This window comes from Astatotilapia calliptera, chromosome 5, assembly GCF_900246225.1.
Source record: "Astatotilapia calliptera chromosome 5, fAstCal1.2, whole genome shotgun sequence".
Taxonomy (NCBI): domain Eukaryota; kingdom Metazoa; phylum Chordata; class Actinopteri; order Cichliformes; family Cichlidae; genus Astatotilapia; species Astatotilapia calliptera.
This window is the reverse complement of record NC_039306.1, coordinates 3,800,972-3,822,255: the sequence shown is the minus strand read 5'-3', so window position 1 is coordinate 3,822,255 and position 21,284 is coordinate 3,800,972. Positions and strand designations below refer to the sequence as shown.

Genomic DNA, 21,284 nt, shown 5'->3' with positions numbered 1-21,284 from the left:
AAGCCTCCCTCTGATTGTGCAGTAACACCAGGTTGCACTGCTGCCACAGCGTGGGAGCTTAATGTGCAGGATGTTTGTCTCACCTCTGAACCTGATGAAATGCAAATAAGGTCCAGCAGAAGTTGAACTGCTAAATAAACACAGAGAGCAGCAGCCTGCATTAAAAACAACAGCAATTTTATTGGTCACGTTAACAAAATCAGACTTAAAAACCAGCATCGTCGTTACATACAGGACATGGCTCTTCAGTATGTACAGGAACAAGGCATCGGACCTTTAGAGCGTCACACATTAATAACATGCAGATTCACTGGCCTCCTGAAGCGCACAACGCAGCGTCTTTTAAAACCAAGTGAAGAGCAAAAACAGGAGATGGCAGATATATTTGTAGTTATCGCTGGAGTGAGAATATATTTGCTGAAATCAGTTACATTTGAAACTGTTACATTCAAACGCATTCACAGAAAGTCGTGAATCAGGATTTCAGAATTTTTAAGATTTATAAAATGGTAATGAACAACTCTCACTAATAAACACTGGTCATGGTAGAGCTTTAACAACACAACTCGGTTTGAGACTGTACAAAATCCTCTGTGCTCTTCATTCAATACATCAGTGAGCAAAACAGGTGTCTGTGCAGCTCGAGCAATTTAGATTGTTCTTAGGCGGGACGATAATATCAGCAAATATGCAATCTAATATTTATTATTGGATGAAATTAAAAAAAAAAAACAAAGGTAAGAAAATCCTCTTCACTCTTTGTGGGACTGAGGTTTGGTTTCTTGTAAAAATCATACAAAGTCCTTAAAACTTCCTCTTTAGACAGAAAGAAGCTGATGTATATTTTAAAGAGCATCTGAATCCTCTACAGTAATTACCTGCAGTAACGATCCTTTGCAAGGATTCAAACTTGGAAAAACATACAACAGTTAGCAGCATTTTATGTAGGACTAAAGTTAAAAAGGAAACACTGAGAAACATTTGTGAGACACCAGGTTCACACAGAATACATCACATGAATGCTGTTACAAATAAAACCAGCCTTTAATTATCCTGATCTGGTTGAAGATGGTTGCTTTATCAGGAGCTCAGGCCTGTTTTGGGGGCAACTGAAGCATCATAACTACCCTGTAATTCGAATGGCTCCCTCTTAATGACCGCTGGTTGAAGTTAAAGGGAAAACAAGCATCATAAAAGGATGATTTCCTGCTGTTTCTGAATTTCCACAAACTGGAGAAACTAGAGAAAAGGAAAACAGCAAACAGATTCCTGAGCCACATTCATAAAAGTCTGTGACAAAATCTGTGTCTGTACACAGCTTATAAAGCTCTGTGCATGCACGGTCCCGCTCTCTAAAGTCTTAATTACTGTGAAATTTCATGCATGTACACAAGCATAATTTGCACTCTGGTCTTTAACTGTAGGCGCTTCCGTAATTCAACCTTTGCATTTAAATTCTCTGTAAATTCTCGAGTTATTTTGGCAGGTAAGTAAACACCAATGAAGAACAGCAATTTGTTGATCTCACTGAGAAACATCTAATGAAAACTGTAATGAGACCATCAACTCTGAAATGGTGGTGCTGCAAAGTTTGCTCAAGAAAGCGGAGTGCTCAATCCAGAACAGTCTGATTGTGCAACTTTTATGCGTCTGGCCTTCTGATAAGTAAAGTTCACAGAAAATACAGGAGGAGCTACTGAGTCGAGTAATATCGAGATTTATTTGACCAGGTTTTCATGAAGACAGAGCTCTGTTCTTCTTTTGTAACAAGTAAACAACTTTAAGATGATTTTTACACAGATATTTGCAACTTAGCACCAAGAGTGAAGAGATAAATGTAGTTCTCTTAAATTCATGAATATAACAATAAATGTGACTATTTTATACTTGGAGTAATAAACCAGCATTATCTCACACACCGCCTGCTCTGTAATCCTGGTTTTCGCTCAGGTTAAAGGGCTATGTCACCTTTCTCAAGTAATACAATCATTATAAGACTCAAATATCAACAGAGAGTTTTTTTATTTTACTTTCTGCTATTTATAATAATCTGTAATCTATAAACGTTTCCATTAATTTATAATATAACATAACTAAAATTCCACCTTAAAATCAAAGTGATATATCCCTTTAAATTCTTTTTTTTTTTTTTTTTGCTATATTTTGTACTAAACTTTACTTTCATTGTCATATATTCATTGCAAAAGACTCACAGACAAACACAAAACTTCTTTCTCAGGCCACATAATATTTTTCATAGTTTTTGTACACTTCTTAGACCTTAATATGCATCCCTTCATTCTGCTTTCATAAAGCGATATTTCACTTGGACAGAAATGTTTATTTTTTTTAATCTAAATTACTGAACAGTCAGCTGTAAACAGAGGCTGCCTCGGGGGCATCGCTCACTCTTTTATTTCTACTTTTTATGTAACGTCTGAAAATGTTGCTGCTGACACGATTCGAGGCAACGTGACCTCAGATGGTTTCCATGTTTACTTCTTTTAAAGCAGGAACGTCAAACTCATTTGAATGTAATAAACTCAGAGAAAAGTGCAGTGATAACTCAAAGAATCCCATCAGCATGTCCACTCAGGCTTTAATCCACACTATAAGAAATGGATCCATAAAATCACAAAAAAGTACTGACATTAGCCAGACTTTGTTTCCTGATTTAAGAAAAGAGAAATTTTCTGTTATATCACAGATAATTTCTGATTTCTCTTTAATGGAGACAAATGATATTTGATATGGTTCATCTATAAAGAAAAAACAAACTTTTCTGTTATTTAATGCTTTTTCTGTTACTTTTATTGGGATGTGGCAGCCTGAGGTTCAAGCCTTTGTCAGTAGGACCTCAGGCTCAGGAGACAATAACAGTTTGGAGTCTTGTGATTCTTACTTAATGAAAAGTTAAATTTGAGCCCTTCTTCTCTGCAAAGCACGCCGGGCTGGACCTTTGACGGGCCAGTTCTGGCTCTTGTTGTTTGGTACGTTTGACATCCCTGTTTTAAGGCTCCAAAATTAAACTCTCTTAAAACGTTTTTATTCTCATGGTTTGGTCATGATAGGAACTTTCTTTAGATTAAACATGACCATGCTGTGAGCATAAAGGCATTTCATTTGTTATTTAGAGGACAATGCCTTGGAGTTATCTGACTTTAAAGCCTATGTGTATATATCTCAATCAAAGATCCATCAAATCAGGCAAAAACAACATGAATCCTTTATCATTTCAGCTTCATGGAAGCTGACTGACACTGAAGATCGTCCAAAAAACTTTCCACCGGTGTGAAATATCACTTTATCTAATCAAATATACATCTATTACCTCTGCATGTTTCAGAGAAGAAGAAAAAAAAAGTACTTTATACTGAAGTCATGTGACTGTTTACACCAAACTGGCTCGCGTGTGAACGACAGAGATCATGAGATTGGGCGACTCTGCCGCGATGCACCAGCTCCAGCGTTACAGTATTAGTTTGTACATTCATTGAGTCTCAGAGTGAAATGCTACTGTTGTTTGTCACATTTGTACATAAAGGGAAACATCGAGCCGCAGCCTGCAGAAGGAAGGACCTTTCAGAACGCTTACATTTCTGTTTTAACCAGGAGCTTGTTGTCACAGCGACCTGCGGTGGATTTTTTCTGAGGCGCCGGGACGTGTTGTGATTAATGAGAATCAAATCAGGGTCACAACCCTGTGTGCTGCTGAAGTGTCCTTGAGCATCGTTCTGAATCCCAAACAGCTGTGAGAATGCTGTGCTGTGTCTGAACTTTGACCTCTGACCACTCAGTGTGGAGAAATGAGGGAGGGTGAGGACGTTTTTTTCTCTTTTTGTGCAACCAGATTGTTTTTGTTCGTTTTAGCTCTGATATTTCTGCTTTAAACTAGGAAGGAAGGAAAATAAAGATATGCACTAGATGAAGTGGGGGGTGCAGGTGCATGCAGATATTTTTAAAAACATAGAGCAGAGCGAAGTCAAATTGTGCCTGATAACTGTCCGCTAGCATTCACCTCGTCATATTTAAGCTGATACCAGGGCCGTTATCAAAGAGAAACACCCGGCACCAAAGACTCCTGAGCTCTCTGAGAGAACTCTGATGGTAGAAATTCAACTTCCAGGGAAAGTTTTAACCTGTTTTGTGTCCCATAGAGCACTGAAATTACACCTATTTTAGGAATTCCCCCAAAAATAAGTCCCGAAGCATTTCATGATGACTGCAGAGTGGCGACTTTAATTTGGAATTGATTTGAAGAGCAAATTAGCAAATCACAGAAAGGGCGGGTTGTTCAGGCTGCTTTAACCTTCCCATACCTGAAATGCTACTGTAAGCTGCTTTGCAACCCACCTCCTCCCACTTGTTTTTCTCTTTCTGACTTAATCGGTGTAAAACTCTACCGCCAATGATGCCTTCTCTGTTCTGTGTCTGTGTGGAACAGAGCCATGCTGATAAATATAGCGACTGACCCTGACTGAACAAGGTTCATTTACATTTCCTGATTCAAGCCTATAAAAGGTGAGATTAGAAAATACATTTAACACCTTGTTTTGGTTAAAAAACAAAGTGGGTCGATTGGCAGCGACTTCTAAAAACACACATGAATGTTTCTGTACATAATCACCTTGATTTCCAATCAAGCGGCTGAAAAATGAAACCAATGCAAATGTGTAAACAAACAAACAACCTGCCGTTCTTCTGAATGTCCATTTGAGGCTGACTATGAACGTGAGTCAGTCCCCACAGACTCTGTTAAAATCTCCGACTTTACAGCAGAAATAAAATGTTTACAGCCTGATGCTAAAATTGTTTTGGCCTCTGTGGACGTTTGTCTTCATTCATAATGTGGCTGCTTTGACTGACTCGTGCTTACACCTGCAGCTGTTAGCTGTGCTGGCTCCACCTTCTCAAATTCAAGTCACTGAACTGGACCTCAACGCCTTGTTGGAGCATTTTAGTGCAATTATCAGACAAATATTATGATGCAGGTTACAGGTCGTCCAACCTTTGCTTCGGAAAGACCAACATGGTGACGGCCAAAACGCTCACGCTCGATTTTCAAAACCTAAAATCCAGAAACAAGCTGGTAAACCCTTCTCTTCCATGAAATGAAATTAGGGTATCATTTCTACAGTGGCACGTTTATCCAGTACTTGTCTTTACATCAATGAGAACAAAGCAAAAAACTTAAAGCTCACAGGTTATTCTGCAAATATTTCTTGGTGCTGGTTTGCCAAGTTGCACTCAGTGAATCAGGGAAACATTAAACCTTCTGTTTATATCCCATAAAACCAGATAAAGAGACTTAATATCATCATATTTTCTCTGTTGTGCAAGGAGTATTACATTTTTATTCATTTTTTAGAATCTACTGAGTATGTCTCAGATGCCAATAAAAGGAAATTTAAGAAAGTCTAGCTGCTAATATTTTATTCATTCAGCCCAGCAGAGTTTTTTGTCGGTTTTATCCTCATGCATTTAAAGTTCTGACTACTCAGCTAAACTCTCCTCTTAGCCTGGAGTGAATTAACGCTCTGATTCTTGGAAAATGTGTAATTTATTTATTCCCACAAAGGCTGAGTGTGCATCTCGTCCTAGCCAGAGGTTTCAGGAGACTCTGAGACACTGTCTCCTCTATCATGTCCTCACAAGGACTTTTCATGACATCCGAGAGCTGCTCTACCAACAGTCCTTTGATATAAATAGACTATTTCCATGGCAACCGAGTCATGGCGGTGCCCGCGGAATAAAGATTGATTTTCTCTCGTGTCTTCGGTCAAAGTTCTTGACATTCAAGGATGTCACAGAGGAAGTGAAACACAGAAACATAGTTTCACACTTTTCAGACGCTCACATCCTCCATCTGTTTACATCTGCTTAATTATAAAATCCATTTGTGCATTTAACTGTGACCTCACTCTTCACCCTTTGTGAGTGCAGCGGCGCTGTAGTAATGCCGTCAGGGCAGGAGTGCAGCTAATAAATATATGCAGACCTATGAGTCACTTTAGCAAACGAAGACAGTGAGTGTTTCTCACTCATGACTCTTCTGCATATTCACAAACAGCTCACCTACGTCCTCATCGCAGACTTCATAATGCCCGCCTTCAGGTCTGAATAATGAAGCTGGTGTGGAAGAGCCTCAAAGCTGTATTCCTGCTAATGACCAGCAGGGGCAACGCCCTCTATACTTTGATTGCACCTGTGAGGAAAATGACCCTACTTCTCAATTGATCTTAAACCAGTGCAGACAGTTTCCTGATGAGCTCACAACTTTGGCTGTCAAAAGAAAGCGACAACAGCACAAACAAATTTAGCCAGCATTAAAGGATGTGAGGAGAAGCTCAAGCGTTCGTTTGGTTTCTGCAAATCTGTTTTAAACTTGGCATTTTTCAAAGCTTCCAGCAGCTCAGATATTTATTTTTATTTGCAAAACCAAAATCTGGCAGAACAAAAATCCACAGCAGTCTTTTCTTTGTCTCATGTATGAAACATGTTATTTGGACTCTGAATTCTGTGCAACCTGCGACTGACATTACAAACACACTCAGAGTGCAGCTCAGTGATGATTACATTTCTGAATTTCTGCTGGTTTTCTACCATTTTCACACATTTTCACATGTAGTTGATCAAATTCAAACCAATATGAGCTCTAAGACTGAAGTTTTGAAAAAATACTCTCATGCGTGCCCCCCTCCTCCCATCTGAATGAGCTTTTCGAAGTGTAATCCTCATTCTTTCTGTGTCCTCCTCACCTGACTGCATCCATCCACATAACTGAACTAAAGACCCTTTCAAGCCCTTTTCTTCCAGCTCTGTGCATCCAACCTGTGTGAAGTGACCGAGCACCAACAATCGTTCCTTCTGTGATGTTGTTTCTCCCCACTAACATGGACCTGCAGGGTCCACAGGCCTAATCTGTTTCTCCCCCAAAGAGAACCAGGTTCAGACTTGTTTTTTTCCAACCTTGTTAAAACCTTAAGCCTTGTCTTTTTATTTCTGGCTGCCCAGAGGCCAGCGGGGAAACATCAATGTGTCATTCAAAGTATTCATGCAGAGTCACTCCTCGTCTTCCCCGCTAAGCTGAAAATCCGCCTCTTCAAGAATCACCTCACGTCACCCGGCGACTCGGCTGCATCCCACCGCCTCGCCCACATCTCCTCCCCTCCTTCACTCCTCTCTACTTCATCCACACATGAATAGGATAGCTTCAGCCTGTTTCCAAAGCAACACGATGACAATGAAGTGACACTTTGACCTTTGCAATCCTCACTTCTACTAGCATGACGCTAAAGCATCTCAGCCTGAAACTTTATCTCCATGTTGGCGTTTCTACTGTTTCTGAATCCAGTGCAACAGGAAAGAGTCTGAAAACCTGGAACGACTTTGACATTTTTGCACTTCTGCTTCTTCTGTCTTTTTTTAAGGTTTTATTTTAAATTCATGTCTCTTGTTAATGTCGATGAGGCTAAACAGGATTCAGAACCTGTGGAAAGGAGTGCTGGGGATGCTGCAGCACTCCGTGGATGATTGCAGAAGAACTTGAGAAGAAGTTTGATTTGTCATTTCATTTTCATGTTTTATTTTATTGCAGTAAGTAAGTGATCAAACTATCATGAACTTATATATCCCACAGAGCGTCTCCAATATTCCAAAACCTGCTTTTGGCTGAGGGAAAAGTTCAGGACTTCTGGAGTGTGATGTAAAAGTAGCAGATGCTGAAAATGTGCCCGAGAAAGGTGTTTCTGACTTTTACAGTTACTGGAACATATTTTTCAGCGCTATGTCAGCCTTTTGTGTGTCTTTGGTTGTGCTCGCAGCCAACATGTTTGCAGCTTGGGAAAGTGAGAAAATTACTGTTGAAGGAGCAGCTTTTTAATGGACTACTGCTCTCAACACCAGACAGCATCAGCTGTGTCGGTCGGATCAGTGCATCATGACTCAGATTTGTTCTGAACCTCCATCACAGCCAGCGTGACTAATCCAGCAGAAACACGTTTGGCTAAAAGCGTGCCTGTAAAGTTTGAGTGAACCTCCAGTTCTCCTCCTCTGTCACAGTGAGCTTGGTGTGATCACACACTGACTGCGGCGGTGAGAAGGAAGCAGGGCAGCTTTCAGCAGCAGCGAAGGACGACAGCTGCTGAAAACATGGGAATCGTTCCCTCACGTGTGTCCCGATGTTAGCCATGAAGCCCCCTCACATGAAGGCGGCAAAGATCTCAGGTTTTGTTTTACTCAAGGACACTTCAGCGGGGGGTGTGTGTGTGTGTGTGTGTGGGGGGGGGGGGGGGGGGGGGCAAGGACCAAATCTGTGACCCTCTGTTTATAAATGTTAACCTGCAGCGAATGAGGTTACACGCTGCACACCGTTAGCCTGGTCTCTACCTGGATGCAGCTCCTGGTAAAATAACAATAACACTATAAATAAATAAAAACCTTTAACAGGTTTGAATATTTGTGTCATCAAACATTTGCTGTTTGTAATTAATAAATATAATAATTCATGTAAAGTTAAAATATTTCTTTATGTCTTTGTTTTACTTTTTAATCATTGCTTACACTATCAATGTTTATAATTACATTAGTGTTGATAGATTCAATATATTTGAAGCTCATGCTTTTGTATATTTATTGGCCTTTTTTTTCTTATGTTAAATGTTTTATTACTAAAATAATCAGAAGACTCATTGAAAGCAGAAATATTTTATCGTTAGTTAAATAACAATAAAGTTATGGTCATTGTTGATGTCCTCAAATTCTTTGTTTCCAAAGTGTGATCATAGTAGGGATATTTAAAAGTGATAAATATATGTCTAGAACATTTTTTTATTGTCAGTGGGAGAAAAAAAAATCAATTTTAGTTTTTTCTGACATTTTAAGGCTCAAACGACCTTCACACCAGCTGATCGGCCGTAAGACCGTTTGTCTGTGACGTTAAAGCCATCATCACTAATAATTACCCCTAAGTCTGTGCCATCAACAATGGGACTTTCACTTTAAAATCGTTCTCTGATATCTTCACAGTCGAATGAAAAGTTTAATAATTCTGCTAACACACTTTGCGAACTAGTCACATTTCCATTTCAATTTTATTTTTATCGCGACCAATCACAACAATAATTGCCTCAAGGCGCTTTATGTTATGAGACCTAACAATAACAGAGGACCCAAAAGTCATTTTTTCTGTTAGGATTCGACCAAACCTCTGATCCTGTGATGGTTTAGGCCTCGCAGGGTTACTCAGCAGTTTGTGTGATGTTTATGAAAGAAAGAACTTGGTTCGCTGTGACTCGTTGTTTTTTTTTATACTTTTGCATACCTGCGTCGTGTTTCTGGAGCAGAAGTTTCTGAAGGTCCTCCACATCCTGCATGTCTGCAGGTTATATTTACAGTATTTGTGAAAGAAAACTGTAAAACGTCAAAAAACAGCTGAGATTAGTATCAGTGTGTGCGCCACTGCAAGCTGGACTCAATAATGTGTGCATGTGTGTGTGTGTGTGTGTGTGTGTGTGTGGCTACATTACCCTTGGCTAACTGGCTCACTATACAGACCGTAATACGTTAGCATAATAATATCAGTGTATACACAATGTACAGTGCCGGTGTTTACTTGTTAAGGCATATCGTATCCTTACATGACATAAATAACATCAGTGTACATATTATACAAATAAGTGATGTCATTAAAGGTTCAATCCACTCAAAAACATCCACAAGTCACTTTAATGTTTCTTCTTTAAGATGAAATCAGCTTTTTACCCATTTTAGGCTTTTGACTCTTTCATAGACGTTCGGATTATAATCAGTGGTGGAGTGTAACTAAATACATAGGCTCCGGCTTCCCTGTGCCCCTGAATTGGATAAGGGGATGGATGGAAATTGTGTAGGCACAAGTAATTAATTCTGGGAACCCACTGGGATGTCTGATAACTTAGCCAATGGGTATAATGGCTAATTTTGTGGTACCAGCCAGGCCACGATTTCCATTTGTAACTTTTTTATAATTAATAAAAAACTGTCATAAGATACTACACAATGGTTATCTAATATACTTTGACAAATGTAATCCTGCATTTCCTCTCTACATGAACTGTTTACCCGCATCTATCCAAAGCCTGGAGTACAAACAGAAACCAAAAGGCTTCCTGTCCCAAAAATGTCTTCATACTCATACAGAATCTGTTTATAGGGATCATTATAAATTAAACACAAGTAGAGCTCAAACATTAAGTTATAGAAGTTAATTATTTTTGCCCCATGTCCTTTAAATTGTTTTATTAGCATTTTTTCTCCTACAGTTTTTACTCGATAAAATAAACACTCACTCTCTTTAACACCAACATTACTCTCGGTTGTCTAAATGTCCAAATGAAACAATGGATCTGTGCTTTGTAATCAGCGTGAAGTTTGCAAAAATGTGCACAATTACTATCAAGGGAGCCAATTCTGCTCACATCCTGCTTCATATTTTTGTTCTCTGCCAAAATAGCTTTGCATGATTTAAAGTTCAAAATAATCCTTACTTATTTTAAACTGGATGTTGCCTTGAAAATAGAATATATTTAAAGGCAGGTGGGCGGGGCTTCTGTGCTCTCTGAATGAAAAGACCATATGAAGGATTTCCTTTCTTTGTGACTTCATACAAACCAAAGCTGAGTATTGTGACTTTCCATCACTGTAACAGGATATATGACAGAAAATAAGGATTTACAACAGGTCCCCTTCGAGTTAACGCAGGACTTCTTTCTTGTGTTTAGTACTTTTTCTTAAGTAAAGATCTGAAGTGTTTGTCCACCACTGATCATAAAAACTGCTCAGTCGAAAAAAGTTCATGCGCACTTTCAAATGATACAAACCATAAAGTCTATGTAAGTCTAGCGTGTAGCACAGGGTAGTTTTATATAAATATGACTTCAAGTTCTGGAGAAGCAGCTGCTGCTTATAGATGAAGTTTCCCTCTCTGATGGAGTCTCTGCTGTGGAAGCTGATGCTCACAGAAAATGCTGATCAGTAACCATGAGGCAACAGTTTTGGATGATGCAGCACGAGACACCAGATATGTGACACAATACTTATTGTTGATGCTGCATTCACTGACACTTTTTATGTAAAACAGGCTTGTTGGAGAAGTCGATTTTTACACACTTTCTTTTTTGGTTCTGTCGCTTGCAAAAATGAATGTGACCCCTGTTAAATTACTCATTGTTGTGGCTTAAAATTTTGATTTTGAAATGCTTCTGTGATAAAACAAAACAAACAAAAACAAAACAACAACAAACAAACTGTGTTCTTCATCTAGTGTCTGCTGTGATAAAACAGCCGTGATTTCCAACCAAGATCTGCTCAGAAACTGTTTGTCAAAGAGAAAAATAAGAAAATAAAAGAAATCATTACAGACAACTATGCTCTTTGACGCCTGGAGCAATGCTTTCTGGGTAACGTGTATCACTTCTGCACCTGCCAGGCTAACACCTCTCATCGTTACCTCTTAGCTCTCGCTGCAGCCAGCCAAACGTTAAAGCTGCATTAAGCAATTTCTGACCACAAGGGGGCATAATCAGCTTTTAAGCTGGTGAGTTAAAGACAGACCATGCACAGAGTATTTCTCACTGGGCTGCCATTTTCTGTACTTACAGTGAGAGAAAGCAGCAGCAGCATGTGCTGTGTGGTTATAGACAGATGGATTCTGGACGTTTGAGGCCAATAAGAGAATCAATATTTGATGGCTTAAAAGTTCCCCGTGGAGGTTTTTTCCTGCCTCTGCTAAAAATCTGCTGGCAGAATATCAACAAAGACACAAACAGCTGTGAGGAATCTGTGATTTTAAGAAAAACTTTCTTTTTATCATCTGAACATGAGCATTTCACCCGACACCTTTACAACAAATTAACTGAAAATTTAAGAAAGCTTGCAGCGTCAGATCCATTATTAGCTAAATCTGCAGCTCCTCTTAGATTTTCTGAGCTTTGTAAAAGATTTCTTCTTGTTTAGGTGTTTGTCAAAACCCTGATAGACAAAGCCAGAGGTGAGCTGGCGACCACAGGGCAGTGACGAGCAGCAAAAGAACAAGGTACTAAGATAAAGAGAGGGAATAATGGAGGAAAAAATAATCACAAACACAAGCAGAAATGAATCATAATGCTACTCTACAACTCTGATCAGCCCCAGCAGGCTGGCATTATAGAGAAAAAAAGGCAAACATCAAACGGGATGAAGTGGGAACACAGTGGAGCTTTTAGCAACTAAAAAAGATCAAAAACAAACTCCAACAAGGTCCCATTAATCATGTGGGCACAAAAATCAGCAATTATATGATAATAAATTTATATTACAAGTAAGCAAAGACAGTTTTACTGCAAAAAAGTCACAGAAATATCAGATGGAACGAATTGAGACCTTTTCCAGCTTGAATCCACCTCCCAACATTAAACCACATCTGTCTGTGCGGCCAGAAAAACAAAACAAGCAGCTAAAAGGAGCCAAGCGAGCTCTGTTCCATCTTTTTAATCAGTCACTTATTTTGCTTAATGCAGATTTAAACTGAACATTTTAAGCTTTTTTTTAGGGTTTTCTGCAGTTAACCTTCTGCATTAATGGCTGGAGGTGAACGTCGCCAAGCTTTCAAAACTGTTGCCTCTGTTTTTTGTATGACTGCGAGTTGCTCTTTCTTTTACAGTAATTTACTGTGAAGTCTGTTATAGTGCTATTCACAGCAGCGTTGCAAGCCGAGTATTTAGTGTGAGTGTGTTAAGGTGAACCTGCTGGTTAGGGCTTAAAATATGGCTAGATTTAATTACCGAACTTCCTTTCAGCATCAGTAAAGAATTTTCACAATAAAATGTTAATCTTACTTTCTGCGGTGCTTTATATCATAATGTGCTTTATATTGTATGAATCTGATTAACATACTAGGATTCAAAATCTTCATTTTAATCTTTGATATGCATCCGTTCATGTCCACATGTGCTCTTATCCACATTGCCACAGGCTTACCTCTCGTCTTCCACCCAGTTGAGCCCTCTGTTGTAAAGTCATACATCCCTTGTGATTGGTCAGAATAAATATCCCTTAAGCTCAGTTCATCCCTACATGCCGGGTAACAGCTCCGGCAGGAAGTCTCTTGCTTAAGATGGGGTTCTCCCCTCGGCACAAACGGGCGACCTGCATCCCCATAATGCACCTGGGGGATCGCGCAGAGGAAGGCAGAGGGTGGAGCTAGTTGACTCCACGTGCAGCAGCAGCAGAAGAAGAAGCAGCAGGAAGAGAAGGAGGAGGGTTTTTGCTTGGTCCCGGTACTGATTTAGAGTCCCGGCTCGGCTCTGGCTGTACGTTATTCCGCGTCTCTGCGCATTCCACCAAAACCTCCTCGCCTCCATCCCCGCCCTCACCTAACCTTGCCTCTCCAGTCGCCAGCTGCTTCATCCTCAGGTTGATGGAGCCGTAAGTCCTCTTGGGTCGAACGAATGCCGCCCTGCGTCGGTACATCTCGCCCCGGCAGATGGACACCATGAGCAGCACGGACAGGAACATCCCTCCCAGGGTCAGCAGGCCCAGGCCCGCGATGATGCACTTATCCAGGTGGGAGCCAAGCTGGGCGTAGTACATCTCCAGCTTCTCCATCTGTCGAGCCGAAACTGAGTCAGGGTCGACTTTGGGCTCCCGTGGGATGGTGTAGGCGATTACCACAAGGACGATCCCACTCACGAGGAACACCAGCGCCAAGATGAAGCCATAGTCTGCCGAGTGGTCATCAACGGGGCGAAATTCAGTGAAGTCCTGACCGTCCTCCTGACCTCCACCTGCTCCACCCCCGCCTTCCTCCTCATCATACGACTGTGGTGAGATCTCCTGACGATGATGCTAGTGAGAAAGGGAGGAAGGAAACAAGGAAAGAAGAGAATAGAGGAAAGAAAAATATAGAAATAAGAACAGAAAAAGGGGGGAATGAAGGGGTTAAGGAAAAGACAGAACAGATAAAATCATTAATAAAAGCACAAGGAAAGAAGGAGCGAATGAAGTGAAGAAACAGAGGGAAAGGGAGCAGGAACCGAAAGAAGGAAGGAATAAAGGGAGATAGGGAGAGGGAGGAAAGAATGAAGGGAAAAAAGGAAGGTAGGAACAACAGACAGGTGAAGACAAAAAGAAAAATGAAAGAAAAAAGGGTCAAATAAAAAAGGAAGTAGGGAAAGGAGGAAACAATGGAAAGAGTAAAGAAAAGAAGGAATATGAAGATAAAAGAAAGTAAAGATGTGACACAAGAAAGAGAATTTGAGAAAGAAAGAAAAGAAGCAAGGAATGAAGTGGAGAGGGAGGAAAGAATTAGAAGAAGAAAACACAAGGAAAGAAAGAAAGAAGGATGAGATAAACAAGCCAGAGCACAGCGCTGAGGTCAGCGTTCACAGAAAGCAGTGAGATCACATCCAAAGAGGAGAAAATGCGTCGGCGCGACGACCTGTTACTGATGAATGTCGCCGACGTGTGTCAGTAAAAGCTGTACAGATACAGATGAGCTCCGTGGAGTCGTGACAGTCTAACAAACAGCACAAACAAAATAAAAGCCCGGGCGGGAGAGTGATGTCACCCCAAAGGCATCTAAACAGCAATCAGTACAAAGCCATTTTCCAATTAAGAAGGAAGCTTAAATCTGTTTGTTTCCTGAAGACAAACATGCCAGAAAACCCTGGACAAGTTCTTTTTCCAGGCCCGCAGCTGTACGCCAGCGTGTGTTTGTCTCTTCTCACAGGGTTCATCTTCCAAAGAGATGCCTGTGAAGCTGGATTTCTGGCTCAGGTTAGATTTGGAAGGTTACATCACTTTTGGCTACGGGGTTCGCTCTGTAACCCGAATCTGCCGAGGTCACATAAGGACTGTTTTAAGCGACTGCTTTAAAAACATCCAAAACAAATGTCTGCCACAACCACCAAACCCCACCGCGCTCACCTTACTGTTTCCTGATGTGGAAGGCGGATAACTCGTCGGCTGTTGCTCCTGCTGACGGAGGTCCTGCTCCTCATCCTGCTCGTAGGAGGCGTTCTCAAAGCCCCGGGCGGAGCAGCCCAGCGTTGCTGCTGTCCAGGGTGCTGAAGTCGGTGTCGGAGACGGGCCTCGCCGGGCTCCACTCCCTCGCAGCTCCCGGAGCTCTACGGTGTTGAAAGAGGACTCCATCGATATGTGCTCATGTCTTCATTGGACCTCCACTCGGCTTTATCCTCACTGAATAAATAGATTAAATATTATATGATTCATGACACATATGAAAGGAGTTATATAATCCAACGGAGCCCGACTTGACCTACAAAAAAAATCATTTTCTGTGTCTCTGGTTAAGACTGGATTGATCGTAGGCTCACATTAATAACATGTAGCCTTATACTTTATTTATCAGTCATGGTCAGAAGTGGTTCTCAAGTTGTCAAAGGGTTACTTCAGATCCATCCCATTTTTTAGGAATCTTTGTAAAATTTCCATAAACGTACACATGAATTCATCGATGAACTGGTTAAACTTTTAATGTTCAAAGAAGAATCTGACTTCCTGTTTACCCTAATATTAAGCACACGTCCTCTACTTTGTTCTACGATATGAACAAACGCACTGGGCCTCCAACACCTCACACCTACAGGAGCTGCTGTGTTGTGGAAACCCAGCAGTGCAGATTTTGTGCTGATGATGATGTCAGAGGAAGTTTGGTCAGTACGTACTGGCCAATCCCTGCTGTGGTTCCTGAATGCATCCACTTTGCAATAATACCACTTACAGCTGATTATGGAAACTCTATGAAGGAAGAAATTTCATGAACTGACTTTCTGCAACAGTGGTATCCTGTTAGAGTGCCACACTTGAATTGAGTGCACCCTTCAGAACGACCCATTCTTTCATAAATGTTTGTAAAGGCAGACTACATGGCTCAGCCTTCGCTCAGTGTTTATGCTCCTTTTTCTTGGTTCACCTCAGCGATCGGTAGTTTTCTTAAGGTTGAGCTCTTTTCAGATTGCACATGTAGAAATGCTTTTTATTCAACTGAATTTCTTCTGTCTTCAGAGATGATGGTTTAACTCTATCTTTCCAGGTTTTAATAACACATTGAACAGTTCTTAACCAGCTGTAGTTGCTTCAGTGTTTCTGTTTGGTTGTTTTCTTTGCTTGATGCAGGTCAATAATTTGATCCTCATGAAACAGAGTAACATGTTTTCCACTATGGGCTGTGTCTTCCTACGTGGTTGTTTAAGAAATGAGAAGCAGTTAGGATTGCATAACCTGCTGGCAGCTGAAACATATTAATAACTGCAGTAATTAAACACTGGATAATAACTGCTGACATTGTTTTTGACCAGGCAGTTTGTGTTACTGAGCTCTGTGCTGCAGACTCAAAATAAACACGTTAGTTAAAACTCATCCCTGACATTACTTCATTTTATTCTGAGGCAATGAGTTTGCATATTTTTAGGACATTTATAACAAGAAGTGACTGAGAACAAGTACAAATCAGCTCAAAATGAAAACTACACGTCTGTGTACTCATATATATATTAATCAAAACTAATTCCAGCGATTTATGATAATTTGATTACTTTTAATGGGTCTGTCTCACAAATGCATTAAAATAACATTTTTACTTTCAAATGCAAATTTTTACTCGACTGTTTTCACATTTGCTCAAGTGAAATAAACGTCTCGCTTCTTCTTCCGCCTCAGTGAAACCAGAAGAATCGTGCACTATTTGTCACACCTGAGAGGGGATTCATCCTGCAGGCCTGCTGTCTCCACACCACCTGCAGACAGGAATCCATCACACATTTAATCACACACGTCTCACCTTCATGGTTATTCATTCCCATTTCTTCTCCCTGTCATCACTGTCGCGCTGACACTTCTCCCGGTGATGGAGAGTTAAAACCAGCTAAATCCTAAAGTAAAGGAAGAGAGAGAGATGTTTGCAGCTGATTTCAATTCATTGTAAGCTCTTTAAACCAGGTCAAGGTGAAAACTGATATATGTGCACAGAGATGCGTTAACAGCAGGGAGCAATTTAAACAAAGTGAGACAATTGCTTTTACCTCCTAGGACCTGCCGTCCACATATGTGGACATCACATTTTTGGTTATTTAGACTAAAATACTCAATTTTGCTCTACATGCGCCTGATATCCACTTACGAGGACGTTATACTGCTACTGTTCTATCAAAACTTTAAACGAATATCCTCATATGTGGCTCTTATTTTTCTTAGAAACAAAAATAAGGTTAAAAAAATCTGGTAATTCTCTGTTTTTACATTCATCGGGCCCCAATGTGACCAAATATCAAAGAGAAATTAGAAATGCATGCTGTGAAAGAGTTCGGGTCTTAGGAGGTTAAAAATGCACTGAGTTATTTATTTTTGTTTCACAGAGAAGAAACTGTCTGCCTGTGCTGGTTAACACCTCAGAGCCCCGGGTGTGATCCTTATCAAGCACAAGCTGGTGTGAACATTAAAGAGGCTCGATAGCTCAAGTCTGAAGATCCAATGTGGGAGTATAAAAAACGCTTTTAGTTCATAGTCAAAATCAACCCAATTTGATAAACTGATCTCAAGTGGGCAGGAGAGTTAAAATGACTGGATAATAAAAGCTATTAAATAGTCTATTAAAGTCTTTGTTTTAATGAATTTTTAAAATTGAATGGCACAAAACAAGGCAGGGACCCTACAGGAAATCAGAGGGTTTGATTAAAAATAAAGTGTAGCGTAAAAAACATTACAGAAAAAATGGCCCCACAAGCATAGAAAACAATGTTTCATGTTAAGCAATGTTTAATAATGTTTTTCAAAGTGGTGAAAGAAGTTCTCCTTAAGTAAAAGCTATAATCAGCTGTTACAATCATACTGTGCAAGTCTTAAACCTTATTAGTCCCTTATTTCTTTAGATTTTGCTTCCAAGGATCCAGAATTTCTGAAAGTCTTTCAAAGTTTTTCTTTAGACCTTGGCTGCTTTAAAAAACTTTTTTTGCTCAGCCACTTAACACTGACCCATGAATCATTCAAGCATAAAATGGGACCAGTGTTGTGTCTCCAGGCAGCTCAGCAAAAAACCAGTGGTTTTGCCAAAACTGATGCAAAGGCATCTGATGGGCAACGGCATCATTTTCAACATCCCAAACACAATAATGTAATTTCCTCTACACAGCACTCAGTCCCTAACACAGGATAACACATTCATATTGATATTTTTAGATATGTAATATATGAAGTAATTAATGCTTTACAATAAATGGTATGAAGTAAAAAGCACTAAAATACTGACATCCAAAATACAGTGGAGTAAAAGTAGAAAGGAGCAACGTCCATTAAAACGATTCTTTAGTAAAGTACTTGAGTAAATGTACTAAGTTACAATCCACCACAGCTTGTATCCATTTCCTTCTAGTATAATTGTCCTGCTCTGGGCACGCCCCTGCTCTAAAGAAAATAAATGCAATGTAAACATGAAATCTGACTGTTGTTCTTCTTACACGCGCAGGGATATTCACAGCGGCTCTTTAAAGGCAGAAAACATCTCCACGCGGAGTGTTTTGTAACCGAATGAGCAAAATATTACTTCTTTGTAGACCAGCAAAGCAACTTATTAACAATTATTCATCATTATGAATGACTTCCCAACAGCAGGCCACATGTTAGACAGGGCTGCTCTAACACAGCACAGCCTTTTCACCAAGCTGTGATTTCTGCTCCACAAAACAGCGCATCACTCGTCTGTAATCTCCGGGGAGCTCCGGGCTAAAGTAGCCCACTGACACACTTCTCGTTTATCATCAGAGCCCGCCTCGATGGATCACATCTGGGAGCCCGAGTGCCCATGAGCAACCCGTCATTCCACCCTGTGGCTGTGCTCCAGCACCACCGTGACCTTGCGATGCGCCAAGCTGCCAAAACCTGAACCAGTGCACTCCGCCTGTGTGTGTGTGTGTGTGTGTGTGTGTGTGTGTGTGTGTGTGTGTGTGTGTGTGTGTGTGTGTGTGTGTGTGTGTGTGTGTGTGTGTGTGGAGATGATATCAGGATGAACCAGGGCAGATAAGCACCACACTGACTGACACGCTTTTCATTACCCCGAGCAGACGGCAGATAACACGGACCAAACGAGGAAGGAGAGTCCGAGTCTGCGATGATCGCATTCAGAGGTAAATTATGCAACCAGGCAGCGACTCAAGTGCGGATTTCTCTGGAGGGAAACACCGGGAAACGAGTCAGTATCCAGGCAGGCAGCATCCACCCCGCGCTGCATCCCAGAAACCCGAGAGAAAAAAAAACAAAAAGAAAGGAAAAAAAGCCTCGATCACTTGCAGGGGCACCGATGAGAGGACCGGAGCACTGAGAGCGGGCAGTGATGGGGATGACAGCGGGGTCTTACCTGGTGCCCAGGGCGCGACCAGACAGGAATCCGACGGCTGTGGACATCCGGAGAGATGGATGCTGCTGGATGATGATGAGTGAAGAGGACGGAGAGCGAGAGAGGGAGAGAGAGAGGCGAAAAAATGACTGAGGTGAAACTGACCATGCGCAAAACCAGCTCGTGGCTTTCCCTGCTGGTGTCTGCTGAGCTGAGCTGGTGGTGGTGGAGTCACAGGAACCTCTCCACTCTGCGCCTTTTGACCTACATCACTTCACGACATTTTCCCTAATTTAATGAGGCAACAGCGCCCCCAAACCAAACTGCAGCCTGTTAATTGAGGCGTTTGTGATCTGACAGATCTGATTCTTCTCCAAAATCAGGAAATCAGGGAGTGATTTTACCTGAAACTGGCAGAAACCCTGAAAGAAAATATTCTTAGTTCATGAGTAATTTTAGTGTTAAAGAATTTTTTAACATTGGATATTTAAGTTTCTTCATTTTGGTGTCAAATTTACGTCTTTACCAAATCCCTTTATGGCAGAAATTTATTTATTTTTTTAAGTAAAGAAACGACAAAAATCTCGCATCAGTTGAACAAATATTGCTTTTTTTCTTTCTCATTTAGTATTATCTCTGCGGAGGCAACACACAACCTTCTACACATTCAAAAGATGTCACACATTTCTGTGTTTTGGGAGGATTTTTACCAGTCAAGCACATCTAAACTCTGTTATTGAGGCTGATGGAAAACAAGAAGAAAAGACAACATTATATGACAGTTAGTCACAAAACGAATGTTGGACTTCCTTCTGCATTTTCTCTGAATCCTTGTACGTCTGAGGATACGTGTGTTTACCACAAAAGACATATTGTCTAGGAAAATGTATTAAATTGTATAGAAAAAAGGGAAGCATGTCTATTATGTCATCCATTTCTACCAAAATGATGCTCAAAATTTCCAAAAGAAAAATTTGTCCAAAATGTAATTTTTGGCCTGCAGGCTGATAGAACCATTATTTACTGTAGACAATCTCTCAAGAGCCCCTTATGAAGCTGCAAGTTCAGAGTGGGAGTTCTTTGGTCACAAGCTGAATGTTTTTTCAACCTAAGAAACTAAGGGCACCACGCCCTGTTTCATCCTTCTTCTGTACACTAATGGAGACCTCAGAGTTTTAAAATCAGCACTGGGTCTTTCAGTAAGGCTTGAAAATTTCAGATGAGACCATTAATTCATCAGTAAAGGGCAGACATCAGGGGAGCAGTAGAGCTGTTTTCTCATAGAAGTCCATACGGTCAGAGCAGTCGGCCCCTGCTGGCCATTACAGAGAATGCAGGTTTAAGGCACTCCCACGATGAGTCTTTCACACCCATAAGCTGTGTCCATCTGATAAATACAGTCTGTGCCTTGTTTAACAGCGTTGTATACTGTAGACCTGACTTTTGGATCTTGGATAAATGGCTGCCAGCAGTGGAAGTGAACCTACAGCGGTGATTTAGATCAGGGCGTCATGACTGTGAAAAGAACCTCATAAAGGAACAGCAGTGGCAGGTAAAATGTTAAACATCACAGGTTTCCTCTAACAGATTCTGAGCCCCCTGCTCGGTCTCAGTGAAGAAACACTGGCTGCTGGTGTGAAGTCATCCATGAACAAAGAGCCGGCAGGGTGTGAGACGGTGAATAATCTCATGTCACGACGACCGGGATGCATTTCACTGCAGCCTCGGGCAAATTATCAGCACTCACCTTGTGGAGACGTAAGGTGGGGGGGACGTGTGGCCCGTCAGAGACGCTGCACAGACAAACCACAGAGAGGATGACTCTCAGGCAGCTTCACAGAGGTGGCCTAAATACTGAGCCGGGCTAATTTTAGATCAGGTCTTTGTGTTCAGTTTAACAGGATAAAAACGATTGCAT

The 21,284-nt window shown here is 40.9% G+C and overlaps 1 protein-coding gene across 4 annotated transcripts; it reads right to left on the bottom strand.

The window, feature by feature from the left end:
• Positions 1 to 155: 155 nt before the first annotated feature.
• Positions 156 to 20,288, bottom strand: tmem74b (transmembrane protein 74B). 4 transcript variants are annotated; one of them, XR_003272372.1, is made up of 5 exons: positions 19,388 to 20,288; positions 16,820 to 16,910; positions 14,944 to 15,216; positions 9,323 to 13,863; positions 156 to 1,239 (listed from the first exon to the last, which is right to left on the bottom strand). XR_003272372.1 is itself a non-coding variant. In XM_026166708.1 (4 exons), the coding sequence occupies exons 3-4, from the start codon at positions 15,166 to 15,168 to the stop codon at positions 13,219 to 13,221; spliced, it is 870 nt and encodes a 289-aa protein (XP_026022493.1). In that variant the 5' UTR covers positions 15,169 to 15,216; positions 16,820 to 16,910; positions 19,086 to 20,288; the 3' UTR covers positions 12,918 to 13,218. The 4 variants fall into 4 exon arrangements, 2 of the variants coding, with proteins under 2 accessions (XP_026022493.1, XP_026022494.1); XR_003272373.1 differs by lacking the exon at positions 156 to 1,239 and having other exon boundaries at positions 8,286 to 9,411; positions 12,997 to 13,863; XM_026166708.1 differs by lacking the exon at positions 156 to 1,239 and having other exon boundaries at positions 12,918 to 13,863; positions 19,086 to 20,288.
• Between the last annotated feature and the right edge of the window lie 996 nt (positions 20,289 to 21,284).